Source organism: Harpia harpyja, chromosome 18 (assembly GCF_026419915.1).
Source record: "Harpia harpyja isolate bHarHar1 chromosome 18, bHarHar1 primary haplotype, whole genome shotgun sequence".
Classification (NCBI taxonomy): domain Eukaryota; kingdom Metazoa; phylum Chordata; class Aves; order Accipitriformes; family Accipitridae; genus Harpia; species Harpia harpyja.
In genome coordinates this window covers 26,475,037-26,495,503 of record NC_068957.1, presented here as the reverse complement: position 1 = coordinate 26,495,503, position 20,467 = coordinate 26,475,037, and the positions used below count along the sequence as shown (strand labels likewise).

Sequence of the window (20,467 nt, the reverse complement as noted above, 5' to 3'; positions counted from 1 at the left end):
TTATTAAGGGCATTGTCCAAATGCCTCTTAAACACTGACCTGCTTGGGGCATCATCGACCACCTCTCCAAGAAGCTTGTTGCAGTGTTTGACCACCCTCTTTCTAAGGAAAAGCTTCCTAATGTCCAGTCTAAACCTCCCCTGATGCAGCTTTGAGCCATTCCCATGCATCCTATCACTGGTTCCTAGGGAGAAGAGCTCAGCACCTCCCTCTCCACGTCCCCTCCTCAGGAATCTGTAGAGAGCAATGAGGTCGCCCCTCAGCCTCCTTTTCTCCAAACTAGACAAACCCAGAGTCCTCAGCTGCTCCTCACAGGACATGCCTTCCAGCACTGTCACCAGCTTGGTTGCCCTCCTCTGGACACTTTCAAGCAGCTTCACATCCTCCTTAAATGGTGGGGCCCAGAACTGCACACAGTACTCCAGGTGAGGCCGCACCAATGCTGAATACAGCAGGATAATCCCCTCTTTTGACCAGCTGGTCATGCTGTGTTTGATGCCCCCCAGGATGTGGTTTGTCCTCTTGGCTGCCAGGGCACACTGCTGGCTCCTATTGAGCTTGCTGCTGACCAGCACCCCCGGGTTCCTTTCTGCAGGGCTGCTTTCCAGCCACTCCTCTCCCGATTTAGACTTGTGCCCGGTGTTACTCCATCCCAGGTGCAGAATGCTTATTAAATTTCATGCCATTGATGGTTGCCTAACGCTCCAATCTATCTAGATCCCTCTGCAAGGCCTCTTGGCCCTCGAGAGGGCCAATGGCATCTCCCAGTTTGGTATCATTAGCAAACTTGCTAATGGTGCGTTTGACTCCTGCATCCAGATCATTGATAAAAATGTTGAACAGAAGTGGCCCTAGAATTGAGCCCTGAGGAACACCGCTGGTGACCGGTTGCCAGCCAGACGTAGCCCCATTCACTGCAGCCCTTTGAGCCCTGCCCTCCAGCCAGTTCTTCACCCAGCACACTGTGAACTTGCTTATCTCACAGTTGGATGACTGATCCAGAAGGATGCTGTGAGGGACATCATCAAAAGCCTTACTAAAATCCAGAAAAACTACATCCACCACCTTCTCTTCATCCATTAGGTGGATGACCTTAACATAGAAGGATATCAAATTATTTAGGACTTTCCCTTTGTGAACCTGTGTTGACTGTGTCTGATGATTGCATTGTCCTTTAAATGCCTTTCAACTACTTGGTTAATTTAGTTAATATCTGACCACTAAAACAGATCTTCTAGTAACTATATGTCAAGAAAGCAAATTTGCCTGGAAAGCTGGATGGGTTGAAAGAAACTTGTTTGTATTGTAGCTTATAGTGCAGCTGAGACAATAGAATACTCAGTGTCTAAGCAATAACAACATGCAAAATCATGACTGGTTTGGTGTATGTGGTTGGTTCGTGTGTGTGGTGGTTTTGTTTGGTTTTTTTAAACCCAAAGTTGTCCTTTAGGGATGATACTAGGTTAGATTACTCATTATATTCATATGTTCCACTAAGTTTCATTTGACAGCATTAATTAATGGAGATGCTGCGCAGCACACATAAGAAAGGTGTTGCTTTTCTAGTTTACTGTTTGTAACTACTATATGGTACGTACCAAATATTAAGATAACTTTGTGCTCTGAGATGAGATCAAAAGCCTAAGCATCAATAACTATTTTGCCAACATCTGGTTATTTCCTTTGCCCCTACGTATACCTATATATTAATGAAACTTAAAATCACTTGAAAAAGAGGACTGGTTCACTTCATTTGTTTTATTGGGTAGATGAGAACTTTAGCTGAGGTGTATTGAATCCAGTGTCTGGCTGTATTCAGCGCTCTGTGGCTAGAGTTACTAGGATCAGAGCTTACCTCAAGCTGAGAAACCTTTCTTCCATTTCTGAAAATGTGCTGTGTGAACAACTGGATTTTTTTGTTGCAGGATCTGTGTTTTTCACCAAGGAGCACTCAACATGTGAATTTGTTTGCATTGGTGAAATACAGGAAGCAGAGAGCAGTAAAATTATTACATTCTAGGCAATATCCACAATCTCCTAGAGAACCAGAAGCTGCTGTATGAATGAACTGTTACACATGACTGCTCATTTTGTGAGCTGCCTCAAAAACTGTAAGGTTACTAGTAGCTTGAATAATGGGGTCTGAAAAGGCTAGCATTACTTATAATACCTGAAAGCTCTGAGTCCCTGGTTGGGAAGGTAGTAGACTTTGAGAACATTCTTATTCAGCACCATAAACCACTTTATCACTAAACCAAGAAAACACTTGAGTAAGCAATGTGTCTTAGTCCTCCAGTGCCATTGTGCTGCCTTTGTTATGGGAGCTGGACTGTAACTTAGTCTTTCCTGGAATACTGAGATGACAAGCTTTCCTTGCTGCTGTAACGTTAGTCCTTTGCTCCAAAGAGCAAGCAAGAAGCCTCTGTTACCTGAACTTGGTATTCAAAAAATCTAGAAGTGTTTACTGCCTGCTGATGTAATCTTTTTTTTGGCTTAAAACACTAAACTGCACCTCAAACTGATAGTATTCTGACCCAGCCACGACAAACTGGGAAGCGGTAAGCTCTAGCAGTAAGTTCCTGAAGACTCAGAATTTTCTAACTCTTCTTTTAATAACTTGCTGCTGCAAGTGTTTTAGGCTATGTGAAATCTATAGACATCAATATCTTCTGCACTGATGGGCACAATGTATACCTAGGGTGTTGTGGTGACAGCCATACATGCGGAAGTGAGTTAAAGCTCAAAACCCCCCAAGTTTGTTGGTTTTTTTTTTCTTTATCTTGATCTGTGGTTTGTTACTAACATCTGAAGTTGAAGGTTGAGTGCAAGCTGCAATGCGATGTATTATGCTCAGTTTGAATACCGCTTTGCACACCCAACAGAAAAGGGTAGAGATCTTTTTCCAATGAGGATACCTGTCAGCATCTTCAGCTGTAAGAATGTATCACTGTAGTGTCTGTCTTGAATCTCTCTGTCAAAAGATACAGCAAATAGAAGGACCAAGTAACTTTCAAATCATCAAAAGATCAGAGCAATCAACTGAAGATGAGATGTCCTGAACAATACTTGCTTCAGCATCAGACACAGGAAATACGATGCTATCTTAGCGTTTGTTCTGACAAATGCTAAATAATCAAGTAGAAATATGACAGAAGGCTGTCCTGCTTCTCCTTTGCTGCTTCAGTTCTGACAAATTTAATATATAGGCTTTGTTGCTTGCTCTGTACTTTGTTCACCTTTGTGCAAAGTCTCTTCTGCCACCAAGTAGTCAGAGGAGGTGACCAGCCACTGCTCCCATGGCTAAGCTTTGAAAGTGTCTTTCATACTGCAAAAAAAGCTGGTTGGTGGGTGTGTCTTCTTTTTATATAGAACCCCTCAAATTCCTATAAGGTATTTCGGATTTAAGAATCACTGCATCATAGCTTGCTGCTTAGTAAGCTGACTCCCTCAGTTTGGAGGAGTGCATGTTATGTGACTTTACTTCGTATTTTGGGACTGTGTGCTGCTTTACTCTGTCCTTTCAAGTTTATCCTTATCTCTTTGCAAATGGCTAGGTGCAAATGCTTTGGTCTCAGAAGGGTTTGGCATAGAGGACTTTGCAGTGAAATGCTTTTACAATATTCTAATGACAGCTTTGATTTAGCAGTGTTTGGAAGGATTTGAAAATAATTTGGATCTGAGGGGATTCAGGCAGTCTTGTAAACCAAGTGATTTCATTGGTCTGCCATTCCCTTAGAGAAAGATGGGTTATTAGATGTGTTAATGTGGATCTCTGCTTTCACAACAAACCTGAGCAAGAGTAGTGTAGCTGCTCTTAACTGCTCCTAGTGTTCTGGAGATGTGCAGTTGGGGGTGAGGTATCTGGATGCAGGAATGTTGAAGGCACCCCAGGCTTTGATCAAAGTTGAATTAATGCCCGCAAATCCTATGCTGCTGTTCCTAAAAACTGAAAACATAACAAAAAGCAACCCTATACACCAGGTCTGAATAAGAGCTAAGCTGTCAAGTTGACTTATGAATGCTCCTTGCAGAAGGTTGCTTTGCTGACTGCCTGCCTCTGGTTAGTCTAGGAAGTTTTACTGTTTGCTTTCATAAGTTATATTTGCATGTATGTTGACTTACACAGGAGATGTACTCAGCATCTGGCTATTTCTTTTCCTACTACTCAGTTGTGTTTCTCAGTTTTGACCTCCAGCTTCGGGAAGACCACTAAACCGTTCAACTTATCTGTATATTTGGCTGCATAAAGGTAGTCCATAACATCTCTGTTTGTAGAGGAGGTTTAAAGGATCTAAATATTGAAACTGCAAATCATGTAAGGAAATTGCTCCTGCCCGCTTGATACAAGAAGTCAGTTTCTGCCGTCAGCATTATAAATGCTTAAGCCAATGCAGGGTAGCTCCTCAACAGTGTCTGCAGTCTTGTAGAATTGCGGAAAAAGTTAAGCTGTGAGAGAACCCGAGAAGTAATTTGGTCCAACCCCATGCTCAGAACAAGGCCATTTTCAAAGTTGGATCATTTTCTAAGTTAGATTGGATTGTTCAGGGTCTTGTTTTTGTTACAGTGTGACAATAGTTCTTGACAAAGATAACTTGGAAAGTACTGGAATTTGTGAAGTATGGTGTAGTTGCCTGGAAGTTCTTAACGTCATCCTCTGGAGTGCAGAGGCATGGAGAAAGTAAAAGAGCTAGTCAAGTATAATGATTAAAAACTATCAAAAGCAAACCCTTTTTCAAGGAACTCTTAATATAAGCCCAGTTACTTGTGAGTACAGCTATCTCACCAGTTGTGTTTGCTGGTACAGGGTGATCTATGCAGGCATCTCTGTTTATGTCCAGGCAGTATTCTAAAAACACTTCCCCACACAAAGCTAGGATAGGCCAGAAGATGATATCGAGCTGCGAGAGTCCTGAGGCAGTACGTTACTGATGTATTTGATAGTTGCTTCTTAGCAATGCTTATAGCACTGTTTCTGAACATGCAGCCCTGTAGCAAACGGGGAATAGCTTGAATCTGTAGCAGTCACTGGAAGTCTGAGGCTTTATTCTGTACTTTAAATTGTGACTGTATCTCTGTAAAACTGTATACAACTACAGCCTTTAACTGAAGTCCACCAGATATGAATTACATTCAGGTAGCTGTAACTTTTTTCTTAATACACTTTTTGAGAATACCCTGAAACATTAAAGAAGAAATACTCTGGAGTAGAAGGGGTAATTAAGTATTTTCCTATAATTAAGAAAAAAAAAGTTTTGGTTTTTTTCTTCAGTTTAGTCAGGCTTCTGTGAAAGGCTATGTGATGCAGAATGTTATTTATTTTTGCATCTGAAACAGTCTAAGCAATACCCTCTACCATGGTTGGTTTTTGGCTGCTTGGTCTCATGGTGTCTGCCTGATCTATGGAGTGTCCAGCTATCATCTACCCTTAATTCTGTGCATTGTAAGAGTGGTATGTGATGGACCTGTATTTAAAAGGAATACATGTTAATAAATCTTACACTTGACCACTGGGATTCCTGGGCATTTAGCAGTGTCTTCATGCATGCATCTAGGTCTCAGGTGATAACTGCAGTTTGTCAGGCATTCTTTTCAAATAGCCCAATTTCAAACAGTGTATTTTAAGAGATGTATGAGTGTGAACTTGAGTGTGCATTTACTGCAGTCTTTAATCAACTAGATCAACTTGGTTGCACGTTTGAGAGCTTTGATTTGCTGCCACTGTGAAGTTTTGGTCCCATCTGTGTGTTCCTGCCTTGCACAGCCTCGGATGGACCAACTCAATAGTGCATCAGTTCTGTTCTGCTAGCTCAGCAGAAAACTGGGTTAATGGCATGTACACATCTGGCTTGATGAGGGATAAATCTCATCAAAGGGTTGTGTATCAGAGCTACGGCAAAGGATAAGGCAGGAGTGCCTGGGAGCGAGGAATAAGAAGTGGTTCAACAGCTTGGCCCATCTTGTCCAATTGTACCCCAAAAGCCATCTTACCCTTCCCTCTTCCCGTAATCTGTGCCAGTAGCAGTGCCCCTCTATAAAGGTAGTGGATGGGACCAATGAAATGATTCTGCTGGAAAAAATAACAGATGAGTTATTCTCAGCCTGATTCATTCTTTGGTCCTGCTTCTGGTGTAGTCATGGAACGCCAAGATGAACCCAAAGGTGGCAGTGGGGGGGTGCAGGCTGTTTGGGATGGTTTGCCATGGCGGTGACACCACACCCCGCGGTGCTGGCACTGCTCTCGGTGGCTCCCAGAGCAGCTCTGTGCCTGTTTGGGAGCCTTTTGGGACAGGGGGTTCTGCGTATCCTGGTGGTGTAGCTACTCTCCTCTATATTAGGAAAGCTCAAGTGCTTGAACTAGATGGAGCTTAAAATAACAAAAGGTACTTCAGCAATCGCAAGCTGGTCTTTTATAAACTATGTACAGTCCCAACAGAGCTATTTAAAACCTAAAATAGGTTGGTGGCAAGGGAAGCAAATGTAGGTGGGGAAACTGAATACTGAAGCGTAGAACTGAGCTGTTTCAGGGAAATCCTGCATTTTAGGGAACTGTGACCTAAATAGATACGAAAAGGCAGCCAGCCTAAATGGGACCCTGTACCGAAAGGAAGTTGCAGGATTTGTCTAGCACACTGGAAATGATAAAACTGAAAATCACAGGATGATGAAACAGCTTTACCTCACACTTGACTCTGCCTGCAGTTAAATTCGGAGGGATGGCTCATAGTCTGGGCAGTCAGATCCCACAGTAAGGCTGTGTTCTAGCTCCTGGAAGTCTGGCTATTGTTCAGATATTCAGTGAGTGCTGTGAGTTGGCCAAGAACTTGATGTGCCACACCCAGGCAGTGCTTTGGATGTCTGAAACAGGCAGTCCTGTGTTCAGCTACCCCTCTCGTTACCCGTGGGCTGAAATGCTAGGTTTCTTTGGGTTGAAAGATAGAGAAGCATGTGAAACAGATAAGCACGCTTCTGACTTGTTCATCCAAACATGAGAATCCTTTGGAAGGAAGAGCTCAGTCACAGCAGTTATCTTCATGCTGTCTTCCCTGTGGAAAGTCTCTTGAAAGATGAGCAGAGTGTCTGAGCTTAGGTTTTTTTATTTGTCCTCAATTCCAAGTTACCTCTAAACCAATTCCTAACTGCAGGTGAATTTAGAGACCTTTACATAGGGGATGAGTATTTAGTCTATTAGCTCATGAACCTCAAGTACTTACTCTACATGTGGTGCCTCTATGCAGCTCACACTTGTCTTGTTAGCATCCTGTCTTGATCTTGTTTTGAGCCCCTTCCAGCAAAATAGCTGCTTGTAATTTTGGCAGACATCCACTGGATGCTAGGTTTGGAAAGCTTATTGGCTGTCTGGAAATGTGTCTTGGCTACCAGGCTCGTCTGCTTAACCCCTTGAACTGGGTCTTTGGAGCTGTTAAATGGTACTGGGAAATCCCCTGCCTTTGGAATGAAGCTTGGGAGGGAAGAACTAGACTAAGGCAAGTTTAGGGGTGGGGAAGAAACTGCTCTTTTAAGAGTCTTCTCAGAAAATCTGAAATGCTTCTAGTGGTGGTGGGGAGCACTGGAACTGTTTTGCTGGTTAAGTTATGGCAGTAGCAGCCAGGATCATAACACTAGTGTGCGGCATACAATTTTGGGGGAGGGGGGGAGCAGGCGGTGGCGGCGGCACAAAATACTTGTTTGTAACCTGTGAATAGGATTGCCTAGGAGGGGTGTGCAATAGCTGTGAGGAATGTCACCCGTACCACTGCTGGCATTTCAAACACACCCACTGCCCTGCTGACTGCCTTTCAGTTGAAGAGCTTTAGCTAGGGATGTGGTTAAGCTCAGACATGTGAAATACAACTGCCAACCCTACTATTAGTGTGCAGAGGCCATAATGGGCATATACTAGTTCTCCAGAGAACAGCACCTTCTAACAGGCACAAACCAAATGGTTGTTCACAAAAAAAAAACCCAACCCAAAGCTACCCAGAGTGTAGAAGTTGAATGATGGCAACTGCATATGGCTAGATTTTGCTTCGAGTTCTACCTCCTGATCCAGATGTTGTGGAAAAGGGGTCATGGTTTTTCCCCATGATTTTTTTTTAATCTCATTCTGGGTTTTGACTTAGTAAAGGATGTTCTCTATAAGTGGCTCAAACAACAGGTACAAAAATAGTTATTCTTAGGCCTCTTCAAGCTAGCTCTAAAGAAATAGCAAACAGCAATGTTAATGGCTTGGAACAGCTACAGGAAAGCAAAGGGAGGTGCATGAGGAATCTATTTATGAGAAAGGAAATGGCAAAAATAGAGGAATTGATCCATTGCACAAGGTTGTAAGTTGTGTAATAAGTGGCATACAAGTATCTGGACTTGACTGTAACTGTGGGGATCCACCCATGGCTTCTTTCTTTTACTGGCTTAGTACTCTCATCTTGCAACTCCTTTTGTCAAATTGAAACTTGTTTGCCCTCTGGACAGGGTGGCAAGCTGCTAGCAGCCATGGTGTTGAAACACCACTGGTAGGATGTGACTACTTACTATCTGCTTGGTTGAAAAGGAGGGAATTGTATTCAAGTAGTTTTAACTTGGAAACATGTCATTAATGATTTTGGAAGCCATGCTGTGTAGGGGGTAGGGGAATTCCCTGGGGGTTTTTTTTGTTGTTGTTGGGGTTTTTATTTTTTAATTGTTTTGAATGAATAACTTTGTAGATAACATTCTTGTAAAGTAGAATTTTTATTCCTGAAAAAGTTGCCTGCCCAAATCAGATCACTAATTAAACTGGGTAAATGATGCCTCCAGAGTTCTGAAATTCTGAGTTCTCCAATCTATTGAGAAGCATTGGCATAGCCCTGGCTTTGTGTGGCTCTGTGTTCTTGCATTAATGGTGTGTGCTCGCTAGTACTAATCGAAGACAGCTTTGGACCTTTGAAATGTTGATTGAGAAAACTGAAAAGTTGGGGCAGGGTGGGTGAGTGAAGGCTTCTAAGGTAAGGCAACTGCAAACGTTAGCCCCTTTGCATAAGGAATAGGCTTTTTTGAAGCCCTCTTGTGAGTTGTGTGAATGTGGTTTGAAGGAGACCTCATTTTTTAGAGAGACTGTCCTTGGGGGTAATGAATCTGATTCTCTGCCACTTGAGGTGGGGGGGGAGCCCTAGTTTATAAAAGGATGCCTGAAGTAGGCTCCTTGCCTAGATATGAGTAATGGGTCTCTGGACTGATGGACATGTCCTGCAAGGAGGATCCCCTCAGGCTCCATTTGGTTACCCTGTACTCAGGCCCCTCTGGTATTGATCCCTTGAAAAGGGGGAGTTACACACGAAGGTAGTTGTGGCTTCTCACACTTGGTCTTGAGAACCAGAAAAGCAACAACATAACTGCTGTGTTGCTCTGCTCTGCAGGCATTACCTTTTCAACGGAAGCAAGAGTCTCCAAAGAAACTGATTATGGTTTTTTCATGGGAACATTCCTGTTTACTACAGGCTGTATGGAAGAATTTTATTTTCCTTATCACTGGGAGATGAGCAGTCCAAATTAATCTTGGAATGGTCTCTTGTGTTAACAGCCAAACAAATACATATTTGGGCTCTGACACTACAGTATGACAGGGTTTGTATTAGGATAAACCACTTGGTTTCCTTTTTGAAACTGACTGCTTTAGCATTATATTTGGTACCAGATTTTTAGAGCCACCTCAGCCAATCTCTACTCCTTACCCTTTTCAAGAATAGGGATCTGCTCTTTCAACCACCAGATACAATGCCTGCTATAAACCCTGTCAGAGAACTTGTATGCTGTTGGAGTGGACACAGAATCAGCTTATTTTGAACCCCTTTATCAGATAAAGCAGAAATTCGCTGCTCTTCCAAGCTCTGCATGGGGCAGAGGTACTTCTAAAAACTTCCATGTCAAGTCACCAAGTGCTAGAAGAGTGGGTAACCTGCAGTGTGGCTTTTTAATGGCCAATGTGCTGTAACCAGCTCCCCCTAGCCCACCCTGGGACAGTAAATCAGTGCTATGAAGGTGAGTTTTGCTGGAAGTTATGGGCAGGGCGCTTTCTGCACTGGCAACACCCCCTCGGGGTTTCTGCTGAAGTGAGATAAGTCTCAGATGCACACTTGTGTCACAGGGCATGTCTGGCTTCCTGCAGCTCAGGCGCTCCCTCCTCCACCCTTTCGCCGTTGGGTTTCTGCAAGCAGACTCTTCAAAGCTGTGAACTTTCTCAGTCTTGCCTGCTGTTGCTGTGGCTCGCTTCCTGTGGCAGCTTTTTCCTCTTGCTGTCCTCAACAGCTTGGCTCCTCAAGCTGTGTGAAAGCTGCAGTTTGCTGCCCATATAGGCCATCTTGCCTTGCTGGGGACTAAGAGCAGCAACCGGGGGAGGTGGAGAGGGGGGACACAGCTCTAATGTGACTTTAAGGTGTGGCTCCACAGCAGTTTCTGAGTTGAAGCTGACTTGCTGCTGTGCTTCTTCACAGGGAAGGAATAAGACCACGTGAGCACAAATCTAGTTAGATTTAGCCCAATTGCTTCCCTGACAGGGCTTGCTGGTGCTCGTGTGAGAACAGGGCTGTGCAGTGCAGTTGTGCTGCAGCAGCTGCCTCTTCCCTGCCTGCAGAGCAGCCTGGGGCACAGCTCAGCACCTTCAGTGACTTCAGAGGGCACCAGAGCCAACAGAACAGAACTGTCTGTCCTTCTGTGATGTCAGCTGGTGGTGTCTTCTCCCAGCTCTTCCTCACTTTATTGTTCAGCCAACTTGCTCGTGTATGATAATTGTGCTGCAATTCAAGTGATTTGCTCTTTTATCATTTTTAGTTCAAATGCTGACCTAAATAGGAGATTCTTGATGGGGTGCTGCTCAGCCCTATCTGCCACTTTATTTCAAATGAAGGAAGCCTTTTTCTTTTTCTTTTTTTTTTTTTTTAAGTGAACTTATTAATACATGTGGTATACTTAGGGTAGAGCAGTATATTGTGTATGTGGCTACAGGGCTCAGCACATAAATCTGCTGGTTGTGGACTCTTTGAGGACTGAGATCGCATTTGTGATCTCTAGGTCAGTCAGCAGCAATATCCACTTCCCAGTGGAATCTGGAGGATGCTGTCAGTTCCTCATGTTTTTGGTCTTGAGCCTGGTCATGTGTGTGTCATAGCACACTAGATGTATGATCTCTTCCATCCTTCTGCAAGGGGGGTGGTGGTGGTGGAGATAAGGGAGCAGGCCAGAAAAATATTTGTTAATGAAGCTAGTAAGTGGAGCATCTTTCTGTGCTTCCAGACTACAGTTCTTGATGTTTCTGCCAAGCTGAACTCAGTTCTTGATGTTTCTGCCAAGCTGAACTCAAATAGTGGTTGAGCCCATTGAGACTGGAGTATCCAGTTCCTTGTTCCTTTTGTCACTGGCTGCTTACAGAGGAGCCTGTCCTCCCTCTGCAGGTGGCTTTTAATTTAGTTTTATTATAGGTACAAACTGAAATTTCACTCTGTAGATGACACTGAGTTGTGGAATTCAGCATAACAGTGGATGAAATTCTACTGTAAGCTTCATGTAAACCTGCCATTTCTTGCTGAGTCTGACTGTTACAGTTGGCATTTTTTGTTCTTTAATGACAGCCATGTGTCTTCTTCATGTAAGGTAGTCTGAAGCTTGTAATATTGAGCTAGTTTTAAATGGCGGTTGGGTGCATAGGGTAACAACACATAAGAAAGGCAGTAAGCTGCAAGATCCTTAGGCACCTCAGTACCTTCAGAAATTTGATCCACAATCTATAGGTGACTGTCCTGTGTTATGTCTTAACATACAGCAGGTGCAGACAGTTGGGATGTAACTAGGGTTTTGCTGAAAGGTACAATCAACTTCGTATCTGTCTGGGTTTGTCGGAAATAACATTAAAAATAGCCCCAACTGAATAACTGACAACTACTTCTGCAAAATTAGCTTAGATGCTGTGCTGTCAAATGTGTAAAGAGAACAGGGGATGGGTGGGGAAAGTGCAGGGTTTTTTTTTCCTCTTGCAACAATCATGGGGGTGTCTTATCTGGTCAAATGTTTTCAGGTATTGATCTTTGCTTGTGTCCATTTTTAGTCTTAGCGTAAGATGATTAAAAGATGTGTGTGCAAAACAGCTCAATTTTTCTGTAACATCAGCTCTTTGTCTTCAGGCTCTGCACTAAAATCAGTAGGGATTTCTTAAAGGGTGAATTCCTGCTACAGGCTGTAGTTGGGTACCGAAACAAAACCAAGACACAATCAGTGCCTGAAAGGGTGATGTTATAACACGTACTCTATAGCACATAAGTCGTACTTCTGCCTCGCTGTTACTGAGTGCGTCAAAGGTGGGCAAGCTTCCTCCTCCACTATATTATGGTGACTTTATTCAAATTATCATAGCGGGGTGGAACGGGATGCCTTCCTTGGCCTTATTTGCTCCCCTATGGCTTCAGTCAAATGAGGAGTACCGTGTCCCCAGCCGAGCGGGGAGGAGGGTGGTGGGGAGGGCTGGGAAGCTCCAGGGAGCCATCAGGAGGGTTAAGGCTGGCTCTGGGGGCTGCAGTGTGGCAGGGCCAGGGCTGGTGCTGGGGGTGTGCCTGCTGCTGTTCTCTTCCCTGATGAGCTTAGGGGTATGAAAAGGCCCTTTAAGACTGCTGGAAGGGGGCTTGGTTTAATTAAGTGTAATCCCTTTAGAAATTGCAAGCACTTTCACATGACCCGATTCCAGCCTCACCCTGACACACAGGACCCCGGGCTGTTTCGGCAGAGTGCTGGCACTCGGGAAGGAGCCAGATGTCTGTGAGTATTGCTGGTGCTGCAGGTGGGGGGCATTACCTCTGACGCTCTTCTGAGGCCATGCAAAGCATGATGTCCTGGTACGCTCTGCGGGCTGGCGTGACTCCTGTCCTCGCAGCGGGGCCTGTGTTGGCTGGCTGGTGCTGTGGCAAGTGAAGTACAGCCCCGGGGAGCATTTGTCCTCCAGGAAATGCTCCTGCGTTTTAAGGGACTTGCTAGACTGTTGCCAATCTTGCTGAAAGCCAAAATTGGGAAGGTTTTTAGATTATTAGGGTGCCTTACAAGACCTTGAGTTCAGAGTTCATGCAACTCTGGCTGGATTTTATGTGCTGCTTTGGTCAGAGCTGTTGGAACTGATGCATGGTGTTAGTCTAGTATCTTTACCTGCAGTAATTGCTGGGTCAACTGGTGCCCTATAGCATAGAGGGTCTACAAAGGATGGCCTGGAATTTCTTTTTAACTGAACTTACTTCTGTTCTGTAACAGTCAAATGAGCAATGACGTGTGACTTTTCTGTATGCCATTTTCTCCAGAAATAGTCCATGTGGTGGCTTGAACCTGGGAAGCATGAATATCTGAAGCTTGAAGCCTACAGAGCAGCAGAGTCTAACAGCTTCCTTGCATTCAGGAAGTCCAGGGAGGAAAGAAGCTTTAGCTCAGGGTCAGGGTTTTGTAGAGGTTGATACTCTGTTGTGCTGACTCTACCTATTATTCTCACATGAATTTCTTAGTACTCTGTTCCTGTCTCCACTTATGACAATTGTCTCTTCTACCTCTTGTGTTGCTCAACACATTGGGGCATTAGTACAAGTAATACATCCGTTAATGTGGCGGTATGAGTCTTTCCTGTTTGTCCTGCCATATGCAGCTACAAATTATCATCTTAGGAAGTAGTTATAGCAGGTTATTAGTAGGGCTTACTTGGAGACCTGGAAGATAACTGATAATCATTGTTGCTTGTAAAACTTACTGGGAATCTCAGTGGGGTGGAAAGTGAGACTTGAAGGTATACAGGCAACGTTAAAATTGCTGAAAAGATGTTGCAGATAGGTGCCTGGTACCATGGTCTGTTAAGTCTCCTGTAGTCTGCTGAACACCATGGGAGGAGGGTGGTGGTGGTGTCCTGTAGCTTGTGAAAGCTTTTGCCTATCAAAAGGAGCTTTCTTTGGCTGCAGCTGCTCTGGGGGCCGGAACAGTGTCTCTTCCATGCAAGAGATTCTGTCTGTGCAGGAGGTCTTGCCCTCACCACAGCACTGTCCTTGGCAGCAGGAAGCTCTTTAATGTGCTCTGGTAGTGGCAATCTTTAGCTGTGCTTAGACTGGTAGAACAATGCTAATTCCTCAAATAGAGAAGAGGAAGAGTTGCTAGGTTTCTAGCTCTTTCCTGTAGCTGTTATGAAATGAATTAGTTAAATATGGGCTTTTTTCTTGAGTATTTTTTAGCTTGGTGAGTGTAAATTTGTCTGTTGAAATGTGATACTTGAATTTTCTTGTAATGTGCAAGATGGTCTCCTCTGGAAGCTTTTCATATAATGTTGCTAGCTGTTTATATGCAAAATATTATGTTAAATGATGATGGAAAGACAAAAGAAGACTATTTAGAGGCCACCTACTAGGGTAAAACTTATGCTAGTTTAAGATCTAAGCAGAATTCAGAGGGTTGCAGACACTTGGATACAGCAGTGAGTGCATTATAAATGCTGTGATGAAAAAATTCAATGAGTTGCTTTAAATAGAATTTGAGTATAATTACTGCGTTAGGATAGTATTTTTGGTAAATCTGTTGATGATAAAATCCAGTAAGTCCTCTAAAAGCACCTGCTGAGTGTTGAAAGCTTAAGACAAAAGTTTACTAACAATAAATTTTGGAAAAGGAGCGTAGTGTACTTGGGGATGAGTGCTGCCACTGGGGACCTTGTGACCTGATTGCTGGTGGGCAATGTCTTTTTCTCACTGTATTTACGCCTATTCCTTACATCTCAGCAGTGTGTACCTCGCCTGTCTGGACACTGACAGAGCTAGATTTGTATATGCTCAGCAGTCCAAGCTGGTTATCTTATTAAGGAGCATTTTATTCTGTTTGCAACCCAAATGGTAAGCATGCTGATGCTTATGCCAGCCCTCAAACCTGGGAAAATCTCATTAGATGGTTTAGAAATACAAAGTATAAAAGCTTAACGCTAATGAATCTTGAGGCTTTTCTTAGAATAAGCATTGATGGTGAACTAGATAAATGGTTTAAAAGTGCTTTGGCAGGGTAATTCTAAAGGGACAAGGCAAACAAGTCTAAATTATGATGGGACTGGATCATGCTGGCTTTCTTCTGGTATAGCACTTCTGTCGTGTAACCCTTGTGTAACATCTGTGTTGGGCAGTACTCAGCTGTGAATGCCTCAGTAAAGTGGCTTTACTAAAAGTAAGACCTCGAATGAGGAGGGTGAAGGTAAACATGCAGTGCCTGGTACTTACTTGTCAGGTAGAAATTATAGCAGACCTTTTCTTGTAGTTTGTCTGAGCTGTGGGCAGAGCGTGTTAAGATCAATGAAAGTGACTTGCCAATAAGTGAGGTGGCCCCTGGGTATCTTTCAGAACGAAGCGCCCTTGGTGCTTGGTTTTTCAGCCTTTTTACGTGCTAGGAGAACAGATTTGTATTTCTGTGCCAGCACGTAGGCTCTCGATATGAAACAAAACACTTGGTAAAGCCGCATCTACTCTGAAGTATTGTCAGGCCTCTTATTTGCTGACTGGGAATGGAGAGCAGTGCCTCCCACCACCTGAAATGGTAGAAACCTCACTTTGTTTTTCCAGTCCACAACTGGTTCAAAAAACCCCTGGCTTGGTAGCATATGGAGAAAAAATTCTTTGTATGTTGTTTCCACACCAGTGAGGTTTAACAAAGCTCAATTTTACAGCAAACTAACTTCTCAGCCAAGTATTAAATTACTATGAAACCAGTGGTTAAAATGTCACCGGTACAGCCCAGGACAAACTTTTCCTCAGCTCGGTTTGCTGACAGTTAACAGCAGTATGCTGTTGAATGTGTTAAAACTTTGTTCAGATCAGGGAAGCTAGCATTACCGGGGTGTGGTTCTCTAAAGCACAAGCCCGTTTCCTGTGGTATCTTAGCTCATGCTGTCTTCTAAAATAGCATAGGCTGAAGTTGCAAGTGCAGACCCCATTCAAGACTGCTGCTCCTAAACCTAAGGTTGCCGTTCATCTTAAGCACAGGGGGCTTCCACTAGGGGGGAAAAAATGTATCTCTTCCTATTGAATGTACTAACTGAAGGATGATAACTGGTCAGATAGCTTAAGTGCATTTAAGTGAGTGAAAAAGAAGGAATTTTGCTGGTTCCATCATGGGACCTTATTTTACTGTGCTAACAAAGATGGGAGTTTTACAAATAAGTATCGTGCATGAATTATGAGGATACTTACTGAAGCAGCTTTATTTTAAATTTTAAGGTCTGATTTGCTCTGAATAGCTTAAAAGCTATTTGGGCGCAGGTTGCAAAAAACTGCCACAAATGTTTCAGTTCTGTTTTCTGGTGCTTCCTCTGAGCTCAGATACTTCAGTGCTCAATTACCTATGCAGACGATGTCAGATAAGAGTAGCTACTGTGTTTTATCCATAACCAGTGGAGCAAAAAGGCTTTTTCTTTCATGGTACCTGGTACGTTAGTGTTTTAGGTGAGCAGGAAAGACCTGAAAACAAACAAAAAAGGCAACCTGTTGCTTAATGGCTCATTTAATGTAACCCCTTTTATACTTAGATGTGGCATATGGACATCTTTGCTCTCACTGGTAGGTATGCTGGGCAAGTCAGGCTTACAAGCCAGCACTCTTTCTGGTAGAAGAGACTGCTTCCAAGTAAAAGTAGCAAAGCTGTTTCTGGGAGCATTCAGCCCTTTTAACAAGTGACTGGATTCCTGGTTCACCAAAGCACTGTGAAATTAGCCAATTGCCAACATCCAGGATCTGAGGAGAATAATTTTGGGAAGGTATAGCAAGAGAACTTAAGGCATCTGCATGCTATTGAAAGCTGCTAATTTTAAACAAAGCTTGATTGCTTATGAGGTTAGGTTGTTTGCTCTTTCCTTGCTACTTCTATGGGATGGTTCTTCCTCAGTTTGATGTCATTGTGTCAGAAGGTTCAGAGGCTTTCAAAACCAACTTACTCCTCATCTGCTTGTTCGTGATATCTTTGCTCCAATAACGTCTAAATAGCATTCTTTACACATGCAACAGTTAGGACTGCAACTCTTCTTGACTTCAGCTTTGCTGTGCTAAGGCTACTTTTAACCTCTTACGGAATATGCTTAAATTTTTAGCTAAACTTGAAACAAGAAAACTTTTAGGCTCATCATGAGGGGTTATCAAGCACAAAATAGTGGTGTGCCTCAGCTCAAGTAGGCTTTTCCCAAAACTTCAAAATGTATTTGGATGTAGTGGTCTCTTTCAGCACTTGACTTAGACTTAACTAGCAGAATGCTTCTTGCTTATGGAAAAAACCCTGGCTGTAGCTCTCTTGCAGTCTGCTACTGCTTTCTTAGTAAACAAGATGTGAAATCTGTCCATATACTCAGTAGAAATACAGGGATCAGAACTGGCTGCGATCATATCAGTATTGGGTGTTTCCTTGAATATTTCTCTGCTTCCTCTAGCTTTTTGGTCTTTAGTGTCATGTGGTTAGCTTATAGTCTAAATGTGAGTTCAAGTTATTCTTATTAAAACTGTTAACTGCATTAACCCCACCCCTCACCCCTGGAAGGCTGTTGGAGTGTGCCTAGAGAACTGATTGCACTGATGAGCAAATAAATTGGGGTTTGTTGATGTGGGGTAAATGGCTGGTAGCAAGAAAGAGAACTATGAATGCAAGGCCTTTATGCTGGGGTTTGGTGCACTGTGAATATCTTGTCTGTACAACTTCAAATTTTGAATCTTTGCTTTGATAGAAAAGCATTAAAACAGTTTGATCTAAAATATCTGCAGTTTGTGTTCATAAATTGTGAAATATCTTTACCTTTTTCAGTTGATAGTTATGCAAATAGAAATTAATTCTCAGACAGCTTGGTGTACTTGCAGGCCTGCCTTTGCCTGGTCAAAAGTTAAGGCATCTGCGTTCAGGCAGGAGTATTCCTATCTACCCCTAAGAATCCACACAGTGTTTTGCAGTAATGCTCAGGAGTTGTGATTGGAATTGGCTATGTTTTACACTAGTCTTTGAGGTGAAATGTCTCTGCTGTTTCACTTGCTTCATGAGAACTCTTGGTGAAAGATGTACAGATGTCTTCCTGCTTCTGTGGGATGACACTGCAAACTCTCTTGCTGCAATCCTTTGCCACTTTCATTTCACATGTGAAAATGTGATGGTGAGACTTTCATGTCAAGACAGAGTGCATCCTATAACGTTTCTTCTGGAAGACCATTCATGATCTTACTACTTATGTCCAAGGCTAATATTATCATGAAATCTTGACACAATATTAAAATTACACCTAAACCGTTTCTGCAGTGTTTAAGAGATCTTTCACCTCCCTACAAGAATTGGAAAGCAGTAGGCAACTATATAGAGATACTTCTACTGCTTTGTGAAGTGTCTGCACATACTAGTGAATATGCCAGTTCAGCATGCATCCTTTTTGGCTTAGCACATGAGATCATCCTTGCGTCCTGTCTGCTTCATACCTACAGCCCTTGGATCATATTGGGGATTGTGCCTTATTGTTTCTCCAAATACCCATGGAGACTGGAACAGCATTATTAGCCTGCCATGGAAGATTAGTCAATACTGAGTTGTTAATGCTTCCAGGGACTTCCTTGACATTCATCCTTCAAATGGAAGGGTTGGATGTCTGGTGGTGTGTACCAAGGTTTGGAACACCTCTGCTTTTGTGAAAGTCACCAGAATGTTCTACAGCAGAAATTCAACTTCATAGGCTGTAATGGCTCTCACATGTGTCAATATGTAGGTGGGAATATTAGTAGGAACAGAGAAGATAAACTCTTACACTAAGAAACAGGAAAGTTGTATTCTACAGGGAAACTGGGAACACAGTGCTGGCAGGGCAGATGACTCCGTAACTGCTGGCAGTGAAGCTCCTGGAGGCTTGGGAGCTGGTCCCTCACTGTAGGCAGATGTTGATTTTCGTTATTGGGTAGTGTCACTTACAGCATTTTCTGTCTTCCAGATCAGTGTGCGTGTTACCACCATGGATGCTGAGCTGGAGTTTGCCATCCAGCCCAACACTACAGGGAAGCAACTCTTTGATCAGGTAAGTGATGGAGCTGCAGAAGATCTAAAGTTGATATGGGTGTTGTGATTCTATTAAGGCAACAGCAAACAATTTCTGAAGGACTTCAAAGGTGAAGTGACAGCGTGTATAATAACTTCAAGAGAACTCAGCATAGTAAGAAATCACACTTTTTTTTTTTGAAAGCAACTGCATTTTTTTATCTCCAAGAACGTTAGGAGCTATTCTTACCTCTAATGAACTGAATTGGTGCTATAGCTCATAATAATAATTGGAAAGCAGTAGGTGTCTGCAGTCATAATTTGTAAGATAAGTCTTGTGAGGGAGCTAGCAAGCTATCTTTGGCTGGCTTAGTTGCAAGCATTGTGTAATTGATTTCAAAGAGTAGTTGGTGTCTAAAACAGGAGAGGCTTAGCTGGGTTTCAAATGTTGGTGCAACCCTTAAGTGCAGGTGAAGTGATATTCTATACTCCCATCAGGCCCTGAGGCAAAAAAAGAGAAGTTATGTACTGTACTGTATTGGGCGTCTTCATCTGGACGTTTCAGGCTTCCTCTGCAGTCACTGGCTAGGCAAATTTCCTCCTACTTTGGCCCAAACCGAAGCAGGGAGGCATGTGCAGCCCGAAGTTGGAGCAACGGGGGACAGACATTGTCAATTGCAGCAGTTGAAACTTTGACAGGCTCCACTCTGTTTCACTGCTGTAACCCTGAAGGCCATGGATTTGCTACTTGGAGGAAAATCTGAACAGTAAGTTCATAGCTTAAAGAAAAGTAAAATGAATCTTGGATTAATGACAAGATGAAGGAACTGCCAGACCAGATATATCAGATATGGGTGTGGTTCAGTAGTGCTAAGTGTTCTGGGGCCAGCTTTACATAGTACCTATCTTAATGAAGAGAGAAACTTAAGGGCTGACCCACCCATAGAAGTCAGCTATTTAATTTGGGGCCAGCAAACCTAACTTAAAATTTTTTTTTTAGATGTTTAACCACAAACTACTACTTTCTCTCATAACTCAGCTGCATGATTCAACACTAGATATTATATTGCTGTTTGCAGCCCAGCCCTGAAATGGAGGGAATAGAGTGAGATCCTAGGCTTTACTAAAAGAGCATCTTTTCATAATGGGAAAACCGGAAAGGCTTTCGGGAAAGTTCTGAATTGCAGTGTAGTTCTCAGCTGTCAGTGTGTTATTATGCAGTAGCTCCTAATTATTTTAGCCCTGTGTGGTCTCAAATCTGACAGTTTTTGACTGATAGAAGTGAGAGCTGGATTCTGTCCAGAATCCGTGTGTGCAACATGGAACTCCACTGCAGTTAGTTCATAGCAGCATATGCCAATGAAGCTGAGGTGACATACCCCCAAGTTCCTCAGAAGGTGAACTGTTTTTTTTGGAGGGGGTGTTCTTCACGTGGATGCTTCCCATGATTATTTTTCAACAT

The 20,467-nt window shown here is 43.1% G+C and overlaps 1 protein-coding gene and 1 long non-coding RNA gene across 3 annotated transcripts in view; both read left to right on the top strand.

Moving 5' to 3' along the window:
- The window catches only part of LOC128153810 (uncharacterized), a 275,250-nt gene that overhangs the window by 120,543 nt on the left and 134,240 nt on the right, over positions 1 to 20,467 (top strand). The gene's annotated exons all lie outside the window — the stretch shown is intronic.
- The window catches only part of MSN (moesin), a 48,289-nt gene that overhangs the window by 9,217 nt on the left and 18,605 nt on the right, over positions 1 to 20,467 (top strand). The window contains exons 1-2 of one of the 2 annotated variants that reach the window (XM_052813581.1): positions 12,757 to 12,777; positions 18,962 to 19,045. In XM_052813581.1, coding sequence (XP_052669541.1) covers positions 12,772 to 12,777; positions 18,962 to 19,045 — 90 coding nt within the window. In that variant the 5' untranslated portion in view covers positions 12,757 to 12,771. Of the gene's footprint in view, positions 1 to 12,756; positions 12,778 to 18,961; positions 19,046 to 20,467 lie in introns of those variants that run through there. The other variant, XM_052813580.1, reaches the window with a different exon arrangement.